We start from the raw sequence: 13735 nt of genomic DNA, 5'->3' as shown, positions 1-13735 counted from the left end.
CTACACATATATAGATCATAATTGTGATAATCCACCTCTGATTTATTATTAAAAATTCCCAGTCGAAAAGTAACGCATCTACACATATAATAACAAAATGACGGTTGAAATAGTACAACTAGAACAACTTTTAAACGCGCAAATAGGCGAAGGTAAAAAAATAGTGAATTCGAAAGTGTCCCCACTAACATTTCCGGGGGAAAATTATGGAAGTGAAATGTTAAAAGTGGATGTTTCTATTGAAGCCGAAGATGGAACGCACGAACAAATACATCTCGTCGCTAAACTTATTCCAAGAAATCATTTTGCGAAAATAGTATTCAACGTGCAAGTATCATTTATGCTAGAAACGAAATTTTATGAAATCATCATACCGACTCTGCAAAAATTTCAAAGTAAACAAGGATACGAAAACGTCATTGATTCGTTTCCGAAATTTTATTGCGCTAGAAACAATTTACGAATAGATTCTAATATTATTGACGACGATGCTGTATTGGTATTGGAAAATTTGAAAGCGAAAGGTATGGTGTGTCGTCGAAACGTTTTCTTCTTTGAGCTAATTTTCGTAATAATTTTGTAGGTTATGGTAACGTCGATCGTCGTGTTGGTTTCGATCTATCCGCATCTAAGTTGATTCTAAAAAAATTGGCCGAATTTCACGCGGTACCGATAGCGTTGAAATTCGTCGATCCCGAAACGTTCGATACCAAAATAAAAGCCCATATGGCATTCAATTATCCTTTAAAACCGTTTTCGCCTTTGAAAGGATCGATGGAAAATATTTACGCGCTAATGAGCGAATCCGAAAATTGTAGTCGTCTAATACCCAAAATGGAAATGTCAGTGAAAAAATTTTCGAAATTGTGCGACGATATTAGAGAACCGTTCGCGACAATAGGTCACCGAGACTTGTGGGTTAATAATATTATGGTCAAGTTAAACGGGGAAGATGTAGTAGATTGCAAATTTGTTGATTTTCAAATGTACAGTTACGATTCGCCGGCGGCCGATTTATTTTTCTTTTTATTCAGCAGCGTACAGGAAAAAGTACTCAGGAATAATCTCGATGAATTGCTCGAATATTACCATCGACATTTTGTGGAAACTTTGAAACTTCTTAAATGCGATCTTCAATTTTCTTACGAGAAACTATTGCAAGAAATTACGTTTAGTACCGAATGGGAATTGGCTCACACCGTATTTATGTATTTATTCATCATTAATGGTGGACAACACGCCATGCCCGAAGGTGCGGATTTCGAGATTAATTTATCAAAAATTCAATTCGAAAAACATATAAAACGAAGAATTATCTGGATGATTGAAGAATGCGAAAGAAGAAAGTGGTTGGATTTTTGATCGATTTCAAATTATTATAACTGCGTGTCAATTTGTTGTTTATTTTCGTAAATCAAAAGATAATATTAAATAAAAACAAACAAACGAAAGCTTAATTTTCCCGAATCCGGTCAGCCAATCAAAAAAATAACATTGTTTTTAGTATCGATTGATTTTAGACGACTCCGTTCGGAATAATTTTGGCTTTAATAAAAAGCTTTTCTTACACGAATCGCTTTCAAAATATGAGTGTACATATGTGCGACCACCTATACGGTTCACAGTGTGGTCGCTTAATTAACCCTTGTAACTTGAAATGCGCATCTCTTATCGCGAATAAGCCACTCGCAACATGTGGCCTATAGCTTTTCAACCAGAATTCGTCGACATTCGGTTAGAGTCCAGCTTTCCTGTAGCTCGCGAAAATTATTTGAACGCGCGCGCCTTTTTTTTTTCTTAGTGAACTGCTCGGTTTTTATCGAAAATCAGGTGAGTTATCGTTATTTCCACGTACTTTGAAACAGGCCTCATCGAGAAAATAGTGTTTCGCACAGGTAATTTGCCAAGCTAACGTCATCTCTTATATTATATAAATATTGAATCACATCGTATATTAGTTTTCGGGTGTCGATTTCAACGAATCATCTATAGTTTCAAGTGGATTTTAAAGCCACTTCATAGCCAAATGCATTCCGGAGCTATGAAACTAAACCGAGGGATTCAACACTTGCATTTTGGTATTTGCATCTTGTAATAAAAATCAAGAAAGAACTCAAAGTATGACAATCTAAAAAGATTTTAACAGAGAAGATGGATTTAAAAGTGCCCAGCAAGAAGAATTAGAATTTTAATTTATTTAATAAAGTAACAAGTAAAAAATATTTGGTAAGAGTACTTGGAAAGATTCGCAACGCAATTATTTATATTAAAAAATGAAACGTCCTTACTATGTAGAAATATAAACAATTTAATCTATTGTTATATGTTATTCATACTAATAATACTAAACATTGTGTCGTACTTTTCCAATTTCAAATAGTACGATTCCACTTAGCAAGACTTAATAGACGTGGTATATTAAATTGATATTAATTGGTTTCATTGCTTCGTGAATTATAAAAATTATGCTATTTGATATTTGGAAAGATAGAAAATATCGTGTGCCAAATCAATCGATTAAATAGGTCAAAGGACACTTTTCTATAATTAAGTACTTCATTATTTTATTTAATACAAAATAAAACGACATTTAAGACGCGGCTATTGATTAATCAAAAATATATCTACCAATCAATTTCGTTTATCGTCAATTCTATCAAATGAAGCAGCTGTTGAATTGAATAGATACGTTGTTGAATCCTGAAATATTTTCGAGGAGGCTTAAAAATGTGTGAACAAATAACTTGTAATTAACAATGATAAATAATTTACATAATCAATATATAAAACAAGTGGAATTCTCTACGAGAAAAAATAAAAAAATTACACTCGAGTTTTGATTGAAGAAGCATTTTAGATATAAAGATCGGTACAATCTTAATTAATCTTAATTCGCTGTTTATATTAATTACAATTTTTCCAAACTCTTTGAAGAAATGTTAAATAGCAATTTAGTCGCATCGAAACAAAAAACTTTTATAAAAAACTAAGGACGTAAATTGACGAAAAAAGAAAACGTTGAAAACTTGTGTAACCGGCGAAATTGATATATTTCCGAATAATATTATAGCGTGAGATGGAATTTTATCAACCATTTTCTCCTATTATTGAGAAAACGATGTTTCCAGAGAACGAATTCCATGAAAAATATAAAGACAATGTTTGCTTTACCCAATACAAAAAAGAAACCCAAACATTCCTTCTCAATTCATTTAATTTTGTATATCAAAGGATTTACGTGATTCCAATATATATATATATAATATAAAAATTGGGGCTTACAAATAATATAAGCTTGTTTCCAAATTCAAAGCATCTCATTTGCACCCAACCGAGAGCTGAGATAAACAAATTTTCTTGTAAGCAATCAGCTCCTGTACTATAACATATACTAAATATAATCGAAAATAAATAACGTGTACGTGGGTCAGTTTGAAAACTACGCACTTTTATTAATATCCATTTTTTGTTACCTTCTTGGATGGACTGGAAAAGGGGTTGAAAGACAGATCATTTTGATAGGCATCCTAAAAATAACAATTTAAACTTACAGAAATGGCTAGGAGGTTAGAAAAACAAGTAATATTTTCCAGTAAATTCTATTTTGATACTTTTCAAAATCGTACATTTTTGGATTATCTTGACATAAAAGTGACGACGATATATCTATTATTGTGAAGGAAATGATCGAAGGTCACTGAAATGCATTGCGATAATGTAAAATTGAATAAATAATATTGAATTTTTCCTTGAAGTTTTCTCGGAAGTCTTAAAATATTGTATCACCTAATTAAAGTCAATTTGAAACTGTTTATTTTTTAATTTTCTTCATTTTCATATAAAAGATCGTTTGAGCGACAGAAACCATAAACCTGCAAGTCACCGGTAGGCTTTTATTAAAAAAATTATATTTGTAATTATTTCGGGTGATCAATTAATTTGGTAATTGTTCTTTGTAATATGGTGAATGTATTACGTATTTTGCAGTACTAAACTCGTAATTCAATTCACCAACACTCATTTATATATTAGACAGTCGCTACATTATTGTTTGGCTTGGTACGAGGTGTATTTTTATGTATATCTACGACAATATTTCGTAAATTGGTTACATTCTAATTAATAACAATTTTTTTGTTATCGAACGTACGTGATTTCTCTTTTTACGAAAATTATGCAATCGATCAACCTTAACTGGGAAAATATATCTTTTCAATTTTCTGCTCGTGCACAATTTTTCAAACACGTACCGTTTATCAAGGCAATCTCTTGAGCACCGCGTTGGAAAAATTCATGAAAAACGCGGAAAAATCGCTAGTAATATGATTTCTAAATCGTTGAATTGAACAGCAAAATCTACTTTTCTATTCGATTTGTTTTTTTCGTACGATTAAAAATACTTTTTGGAAAATCCTCTGCATCGAAATTTCTGGCCAATTCCGCCGGGACTTTATTAAACGTTATTAATTGAATTAATGTTGCCTTCGAAGATAGCTTTGACGCAGAAGTGATGTAAAAGCTATTTTACCCATGTTGTAGATAGATGACAAAGAAAATATAGGGAAATGTTGTGAGTTGCGTTAGAAAGGATGTCGTCCTTTATATTATCGAAAAAAAAAAAAAAAATCTTACGAGATACTCTACTAAAAGTAATAGATCTCAAACAATATGGAAACAACCCTTTGATTGTATTTATTAGTACGTAGTTTTTTCGGGAAAATTTTTAATCTAATGCTATAACAATAAATAACGACAAATAACGCGAAAATGTATTATGAAATTGCTGAAAAATGATCTATTAAGGATTGCTAGTAATTATAATATGCTACGAATGTACGGTATTTCACATTAACAGTATTTAGCACGAATGTACAGGATCGATTATTTTATCTTATCTAGTTAATTTATTCCTTTCAATGTTATCATACTCTGACAACCCATTACGTAATCAGGCAAAGTAAACGTTGTGGAAAAACATAATAACACACTACGTGTCATCGCTTGATAATAACCCTTAATCATTAAAATCACTATGTGTAGGTACTTTCGGAGATAAAATTAAAAAAACAAACACTTTGGGGTAGTTGAATATCGATAAAGTTATTATTGATGCAATTAAAATTAGTTTTTTATATTAAAAGAAAGGTAAATTTTGACGTTTCGATTTTTCTTTATCGAAATATGGTATAAATAAGGTTAAAATCTTTGTTCCAATAAGAAAAATTAATTTTTCCTTGGTTTCCACATCCCAAATATATTAAATTTATTAGAATTTACAAAATAGAGCTTAAATTATTTAGATCTTTTTGATCATTTATAGTTTTTTCGTCGTAATGAATGTGAACCGTTTCTAAAAATTTCCTTTTTCATCTATTAGATTCCGTTTCAAGAATTTTTGAATCTTTATAATCGAATTTATGGTTTTTTTTTTGATATTTCATGGTTCGTTAATGTATTTTTTTATCGTATTGATGACCTTTTAGTCTATTTTCTAAATACTGAGATGTTTGTCCTATGTAGACAATATCACAATTAATATAAGGCACTTGATATATAATAGTAGTTTTTTTGTTTTTTTGGTGTTTTAGTTTTTAATTTAGTGAAATATTTGATTAATATATTATAATTTGATATCATATTAATTGAAATAATTAGATAATTGTTGGGAAAGTCCTTGTACATATGGCAAGGAAAAATGTTTCATGTTTTGATGTTTCGTTTGAGTTTTGTTTTCAAATTGATTATAGTATCTGTTAATCTTTTTCTTGAATACGTTATTTATCATTTTTTCCGGATAATTATTTTCTTTCAATGTAGTTTTTTTTTGCTTTTTGAATAGCCAAGCATCTAAATTCACGATCTGATAGTTGGATAGATCTTTTTTGTGACACGAATTGAAGATTCAATATCTCGAGGACCAAGTTGGTTTCGTATACCAACCAAGAGTTGATTTTTTTTACTTTCGATTCGATTAATAGGATAGGAAATTAAAGAAATAACGTTATTATTTGAGCTTTGTTCAAATTTACCGGCGATTTTAATAAAATATGTTACCGTGCGAAAAATAACATAATTTTCAGCCCGTTTCTCAAATAATAACCCAAATAATTTTAAATTTGTAAAGGTAACAAACACACAAATGAATCCACATACCAAACAATACTGTACGTCTGCATTTACGTGGATAATGAAAGTTACGCTTAAGGCCACAATTCCATAAAAGACGTCATTAGTTTGTCTCGCACAAAGTTTACAGAAATACCGAAAGGAATAATAATTATTATTTTGTATAAAGTTATCTTAGAAGTGAGCAATATTACTGTATTCGAGGATGTTTATCGGCAGTTCGAAAAATCCATTTAATATAACGAAAACATCTTATAAAGTATATCGGAAAGATTAGAACGATTATTAGGGAGATAGAAATACGTTTTTTAAACAAACAAACTTTATTGATAGGCGAAAATATTATTATTATTGTTTCGTAACATCTTTTTCGCGGTCGGAACAAACCGTATACACCAGCGTTTACGTCTTTGCCATGAATAGTGTAAACTAACATTTCTTTGCCATAATCTAAAATTATTTACCACGTACAAAAGTATCGCTCTTAAGATCTTTCGATTTTATGTTAGAAATATCCGAATTGATCTTTGAGTAGCTAGAAGCGGTTTTAAATTGAAAAAAAAAAAGTTAAAATATTGAAATTACATTACTAAGTCAAGTTTCATTAGCATACGTATTATAGAATGATTTTTCTACATAATAAATTACCGATTATCTATTTACTAAAATAGATTATTCATCATGAATTATTTTACAGGGTTTGATAATCGAATCGTTCGATTACGATGCGGGGTGGATTCCCAGAAGACGATTCCCTGGTCCTTTGAGAAACAAAGACATGTATGATGCGATCGTCTCGGAAAATGATGGGTGTGTAAAACGCTAGGGGTCGATGGACGTCCACGACGAGGGTGGAGGAGCGGGTAGTGAGATCGGGGATAATCCGTTTGTTGGAAAAGAGGGCGGCAATTTAATACCGTCCCCGATTGCATCGAACAATGCACTCGCGAATACAGACCAGCAGGAGCCGGAAATAGACGCCAATGTACATGGGAATGCAAACAAAAATAAGTGAGTTTTTTATAGACTCTACTATTTTGTTTGTAAACGTAGCAAATGCGTGCGTCTATATAAAATATTCGTGATAAAAAAAAAACAAATAATAATTAGTTCCTTACTATCTACTAGCAACCTTGTCTTAACCTTAAAGGTTGTAATTCCTTAAATAAACTAGTTGACAAAATTTGGGAATTAGTTTACAACTATAGCTTAGCATCTATTTCGCCCCAAAAATATATTATTTTAAGTTTTTAGAAATGAAATTAGAATTAACCGCGAAAAAGGCCAAGACTGTCATGGCGTCTTTAATTATGTCACAACAGTTGTGTTTGTTTACGACAGTCAATTGTTCAATTTTTCAATAAATAATGAATTCCTCGTATCATAAATACTGTGTAGTGCCCCAATGTGATAAAAACGCCAGACAAATTATTCATATACGTTCCAAACAATCAAAAAATACGAAGAAAGTGGTTAAAAATGGCAAATAGGCAATATGTTCTTACTTTATCAACTAATTCCACTAAATATTTCTGTGAAGATCATTTTGATGTAAGTATTAAACAAAACTCGATGTATATATTTATAAATGTATAGTAAAAGGAATGAATTTTGCAAAATCTACCATAATATACCACACATAACGTATAAAATGTTATGACTTGATTAAGTTAAAGTTATTGAAATTTTGTATTCGCTAACCTCAAAATCAGTAAATTATTTTCATTCCACAGTGGGTAAATACAACTCTCTGACTGGTAACTGCTAATTAAATAAGACTTTGTTTGTTCTTCACATAATATTTACATATATAAGTTTTAACACTGCGGACTTCCGATAAACAAAAGTAGGTGTTTATTGAAAAAAAATTGTCAAGCATAACGGTGTCAATTTTGGGCAAACTACTACAGTTTGTTTTGTTAAATTTTGATTCCATGGCAAATTATAACTGTCTCTTATCGAGATGAAACTAGAAACGAACTTTATTAATTTAACAATAATTGCTGAAAACTCGAAATAACCTGGTCAACTTATACGAAAATGACAGTTACATCATAACGTTTCGCGAGATGTGACGTCACGTTTTTCTAATTGCTGTTCAATGTCACGTGATGAATCTTTTATTATTTTTGTAGAAAATTTGTTTTTTCATTTACTAATTATTAAAAATTCAAACTAAAACTTATAAAATAAGCGATATACAGAAAGGTATGTATATTTCAATGAAATGAATAACGGAATAATAATAATTTAGTAGACGGATGTATAGATTGATTGAATTAAAAAATGTTTGAAGTAAGGGAAAATTGATTATCTCCATATTGGATATTCCTATTTAAATTTAATCGAGTTATTGAATTTTTTGTATAAATCTGAATAAATTATTGAAATCTGCGCGGATAATTCAATTAAAATCGAATAAAAATGTAAATAAATTAATTCTGATACTTTTATTTATAATAGTTTGGAAGCTTTTGAAACGGATGCAGGTACGTCAAAAACATATTTGTTAAAGTCGTGAACATCCTGTATTTTTCGGGAAATATCCACTAACTTTATTATTAAACCGCTTTAGTTTGAATTCGATAGTTTCCGAAATCATTAATGCAACCGAGTTAATAACAAGTTCTCCCTTACATACCACTACGGTTGGTTATAACTATTATTGCGCAGTCCTTGCTTCGCATCCCCAGGTTACAACAGAGACGTTATACGATTAGAGTTTAATTGGTATCTTCTTCAGGGTTATGATAGTTTATCCCTTTCATGTATCTATCTACTACTACACAGATATTATCGAGACTGCACATAGTTGCTGAAGTGAAAATCAAAACCAATTAAATTTCTGTATTAATCAAACTTAATAATAAAATTTGTAATAACAAAGTTCATTTCATTGCGTAGGTATTAATGACGTTCGGAAAAACATTACATACAAGTTGAAATTTCTTCGTTTTTGTTGCTCGATACCAGGCATTCTCAAACCACTTTAGGCAACTTTTCAATATTCTAAATATCATATATATTGAAATAAGAAAAGATTAAAAATTGATCGGCAATAAATAATATTAATAAACTCGCTCATTATGTAGTAATTAAAAGTTTCCTTTTACCTCTAGAACACGTGGGTTGTCGGTATACATTCATGAGATAACTTTATCAGTCCTTCCAGATTAGATATCTATTTATATATCATTGAGATCCGATTATCTTTTAAAATCCTAGAAACTATTTCTCTATGTTTCATAGTTTAATTTCCATATATCTCCAGAAATAAAAAAAAAACTGTTATTGATATAATTCTCATATATTTTCATCATCATGAATATTCAGTATTCGAATCTGAATATCCGGAAGATAATCATTATGAATGTTTGAATAAAAAGTAAATTAGTATGTTTACTCTATGTTATGATTCATTCAACTTGTCTCCTCATATTTTTAAGTCACCCCAGTTTACGAAATACAAACATGTTTTCGTCCTTTTTGTGGTTTCTGTTATTCCCTATTTCTCAACTACCTATTTTTACTTTGTTAACAAATAATAGATTTTCCGGACATAAAAAAGTAATAAAAATGTGTTTGTACACAAAACAACAATCGGAAATGCAAAATATCGGAAACGCCGCTTATTATATTATTATGTAGGGCGAATCAAAACTTATTTGATTAATTTGACGTTTCAATATACAAAATGGTATTTGCTATTTTTAAAATAAGTCGTGTTAAACATAATGCGATATCTACCTAGGTATAATTTTCCTGGATCACCTTAATTTTCATCAAAACCTGCGGCAACGATTGTAATTATTCCACTTGAAAGGAACAAATCGACCACATTTATATCCATCTCGATGACGATGATTGTAAACGCTCTCGATGTTGCGAATATAAACCGGATCGAGGTAGACATTTACGCCTTATTAACCAAACGAGAGATCGATATTTTTGTGCCGATACTTATTTCGACAGCCCTATAAATTGGATGGTTGACGTTGAAGGTCAATCATCATGTTACGTAAACTATCAATTCAATAAATCGTAATTTCTAACAATCAAATTTTGATCTTTGTTAAACCCTATTTGTTTATTGTATGTAATGTTGGTTGCCTACAATAAAATATCCGAATAAAAGTTTATCGAAAGTGAATGTGTGATAAAATGATGTTATACCTAACTTCAGTAAAATCGGATGTGACGATATGACATCAAATTATGTACGGTTGATTGTAGCTGTAATTGCTGATTCAATCTTTTGAGAACTACAACAGTAAATTTATATAAATGGGAAAAATTGATTGCGAAACAATTTGTCTTCGACAAATTGGATAGAATTAATATAAAGCTTCAAAATAACAATTTAAGTTCACCGTAATGAAAAATCCAACCGAACTAAAAATTAGTAAATTGTAACAAGAATAGAACATCTTATCGATTATTGTGGTGTCTGTAATCCCATGGATACAAAGATATCAGGTGTAAAGACCTTAAAAAGTTAGGTTGACGGTCACGGTGGCATTTGAAGGTCGAAGCAAAAGTAAACAAACGAAAATAGTCTTTTCCTTTGTCTCCTATAGATAATTAATATTTTTTCCACAGATTTCTATGTACTATTTAATCAATAGAATCTAAAAAGAATATTGATGTGATTTTTAATTAGAGCTTAAAATTTTGCAAACTTCTTTTGATTATTTTGTTTTACTATATTGTGAAGGTTTTTATGAGGTATATAAATCCCGATGCCCCGATATATAAATATCTATTCAAACGTTTCAAGCGTACGATCATATAATAATTTTTCTTGTGGGCATTTTTTGCATCGAAATTTACGTTCTATTTTATGCTAAAATAGTCACGAGGATATTCTGTTTTGGAGGGTAAAATACCCATCTATAAAAGAGAAACACAGAATTAAGGTGTTTGTTAAATGTAAATGGAAACATATGGTAAAGTGATAGATAACGTGTTATCTACAATAAAATACACATGTTAAATTTAGTGAAGGTCCGATGAGTAACTCACTCGCGTTGATTTTTTTTACAAAGCAATACGAAAATAATATCAACATCTATATCTAAATAACATAAAACTTTATACGAAATTTTATATTTGTAGTCATACTTAAAAGTTATCGAACTCTATACGAGAATTTCAATATATAAAACTTGGTTGTTTTGGGGTGAACTGTCAGTCATGAAATATCAAATTTTACAAAATTACTAACATTATTAAAGGAAATAAAAATATATAGGCTACGAAAACGATAAGTAAAGAAGTTGATAGACCATATAGAATTGCACACATGGAAGGGGAGTATGTGAAGCTAAATAAGGAAAAGTTTCAATTTACTTTTTAATTACTTATTGTTGTAATTTCCCTTTATGTATTTACTCAAGTTCGTTTGGTAATTTATTAAATAATTTTATTGACACAATATCACTAACAGTTTTGGTAGTAGTTTATTCTTATTTCTAGTTTTATCAGATTGTTTATAAGGTAATTATTCAATAGGGTAATGATCAGGAAATACAACACTTATCTTAATTGGCTTTTCCATTATCTGAAGGCCTTGTTATATCCCGAAAACAAGGAAGATTCTTGGCACAAATATTGATTAAGTGATTTTTAATATTTTGACATTCATACAAAAAAGCTTCAATATTTATATCATTGCATAAAGAAATACTTCCTGGTTATTGTAGTTTCATTTAAATTCTCATTAATATACAGGACAACACCATATGCTCGATTTATTTTACTATTATTGTAAAAAAATTTTATAACCAGGTAAATTTTTGGTTTAATTTTTATAAAGATATGCAGTTTATCAAAATTAGAATTTAAACTTATCAAATTATCGATAGAATGAATTTAAATTTGTATTAAATGTTAACAGATCCCTAAAAATAAATTCTAATACTTCGTAATCTTCTCTGTTAAAATTTAATTCTGCTTATAGGATCATAAATACCAGAGAGTTATGGACTAATGCAGTGCAAAAAGTTTCGAACGAAAGAAAAAGAAAACCGCATTTTTCATCAATCGCATTTTCTATCATCGAATCTAATAAACAAATAAAAAAGGATGTATCTTTCACACCACCGGATTCTCCTCGGCATGGAGGCATTACAAAACGTGTAAGTTTTTTTAATAGTATCAGACCTTAAATTTTACTTCAAATTTATTTGAGTTCTTTCTTCAATTAATGTCAGTAGACTTTTTTTTTTCTCATATAGAAATACGTGAAAATCTATCTATTATATACTTTATACTTTATAATATAATTTAGCAGGATTTTAACAATATTCGAAATGGTAAATAGGAAAGTATTTAAGATTAAGTATGTTGCTATCGTTCGAAGAAAGTTGATGTGAAATAAATCCGTTACGTTGTGTGTAATCAGAGTTAGTTTATTTATCAAAAATTGGTCAACAGATAAAACGCGTTCCATATCAATGACGTATATTAATTGGTACGTAAAAACGGTTTATAATTAAATTCTTAACGATTTAAAAATCTCCCGAGTTATACCTAATCGATTTTATCCTGGCTTGGTTAAAAAATCTTTGGAAAATAATGGATATTAAGGAGATTTTGGATGGAATTTTAAAAAAAGTGGATTTGTGTTTTAAATGCAATTTTACATATGAGATTATAACAATTTGTGCTTCCTAATTCGGCATCAAATTGATCTATGTGTGCATACATTTTCTTCCAGTCTGGTAAATATAAAATACAATTTGAAACCGAATAATTTTACATTATTTTTGACGCTTTCGAGGTCAAATTTATGAAAAACATTTATAATTAGTAGTATATTGTATATAATACCGATTGCCATTAATTTCAAAATACCATAAACCAAATTATTGATACAAGACACACGGGAAAATATAATTTTCGATATAAACCCTTTACACTTTACACACCAATTATTTAAGAAAAACGTAAATAAAATTCTCATATTGTCTACAAAATTATATTAAACATATTTTTAAAATACAATTCGATGAAAAAGAATCATTAATAAACATTCATTTCAAAGTATTACTTAACTAATAAGGTGAAGACACGTTTATAAATAATAGAAACTACTCTAAATTGAAAATCGCTTTTATTAAGAACCAATAACAGAAATATAAGATAATAGTTACAAATCTATTTGTATCTATCTTGTAATCTACTTTGAAACGGTTGTTTGTAGACAATATGAGAAAGCTTCGTATTATGAATCTATAAAAATCGGATATTTTTCTTTCGATTTCAGGATAGCACAGACAACAGTTTAACTAATCATACTTCAATACCCATAAGTGACTCTTCTCTAGTTAAAAATGGAAAAGTAGACGAATATATGAATAATTTCGAAAAACCTATTCGTTTATTGGAAGAAGATACATACTCATATAAAGGTGAGAATACGATAAAAATAAATTATAACAATTGACATGTACCTCGATAATATATATCATTGGTATGATTGATATTATTAGTGTATTATTATATTATATACGTTTCTGAGTGTTGAAGAGTAATTAATTAACTGTTTCGAATTGAAAAAATATTAGAATATATTTCTAAAACAAATTATCTTTATTAAATTTAATAC

The 13735-nt window shown here is 29.4% G+C and overlaps 2 protein-coding genes across 4 annotated transcripts in view; both read left to right on the top strand.

Moving 5' to 3' along the window:
* The first annotated feature begins 28 nt into the window (after positions 1–28).
* On the top strand, positions 29–1451 carry LOC130900005 (uncharacterized). Its single transcript, XM_057810296.1, has 2 exons — positions 29–524; positions 584–1451. Exons 1-2 carry the CDS (start codon positions 98–100, stop codon positions 1360–1362), a joined length of 1206 nt encoding a protein of 401 aa, XP_057666279.1. The 5' UTR covers positions 29–97; the 3' UTR covers positions 1363–1451.
* Positions 1452–1639: 188 nt separating this feature from the next.
* LOC130900002 (adenylyl cyclase 78C) overlaps positions 1640–13735 on the top strand; it is a 30496-nt gene continuing 18400 nt past the window's right edge. Inside the window, exons 1-4 of one of the 3 annotated variants that reach the window (XM_057810286.1) lie at positions 1640–1830; positions 6824–7137; positions 12086–12263; positions 13394–13538. In XM_057810286.1, coding sequence (XP_057666269.1) covers positions 6959–7137; positions 12086–12263; positions 13394–13538 — 502 coding nt within the window. In that variant the 5' untranslated portion in view covers positions 1640–1830; positions 6824–6958. Of the gene's footprint in view, positions 1831–1875; positions 1896–6823; positions 7138–12085; positions 12264–12645; positions 12849–13393; positions 13539–13735 lie in introns of those variants that run through there. The other 2 variants (XM_057810287.1, XM_057810288.1) reach the window with 2 other exon arrangements.

This window comes from Diorhabda carinulata, chromosome 12 (assembly GCF_026250575.1).
Source record: "Diorhabda carinulata isolate Delta chromosome 12, icDioCari1.1, whole genome shotgun sequence".
NCBI lineage: Eukaryota > Metazoa > Arthropoda > Insecta > Coleoptera > Chrysomelidae > Diorhabda > Diorhabda carinulata.
This window is presented reverse-complemented; position numbering and strand designations above follow the sequence as displayed.

Bases quoted from the DNA above. Each gene is read 5' to 3' on its own strand.
- LOC130900005 (XM_057810296.1), top strand. From the start codon at position 98: ATGACGGTTGAAATAGTACAACTAGAACAACTTTTAAACGCGCAAATA. The intron at 525-583 runs GTATGGTGTGTC...ATAATTTTGTAG, and splicing joins GGAAAATTTGAAAGCGAAAG to GTTATGGTAACGTCGATCGT.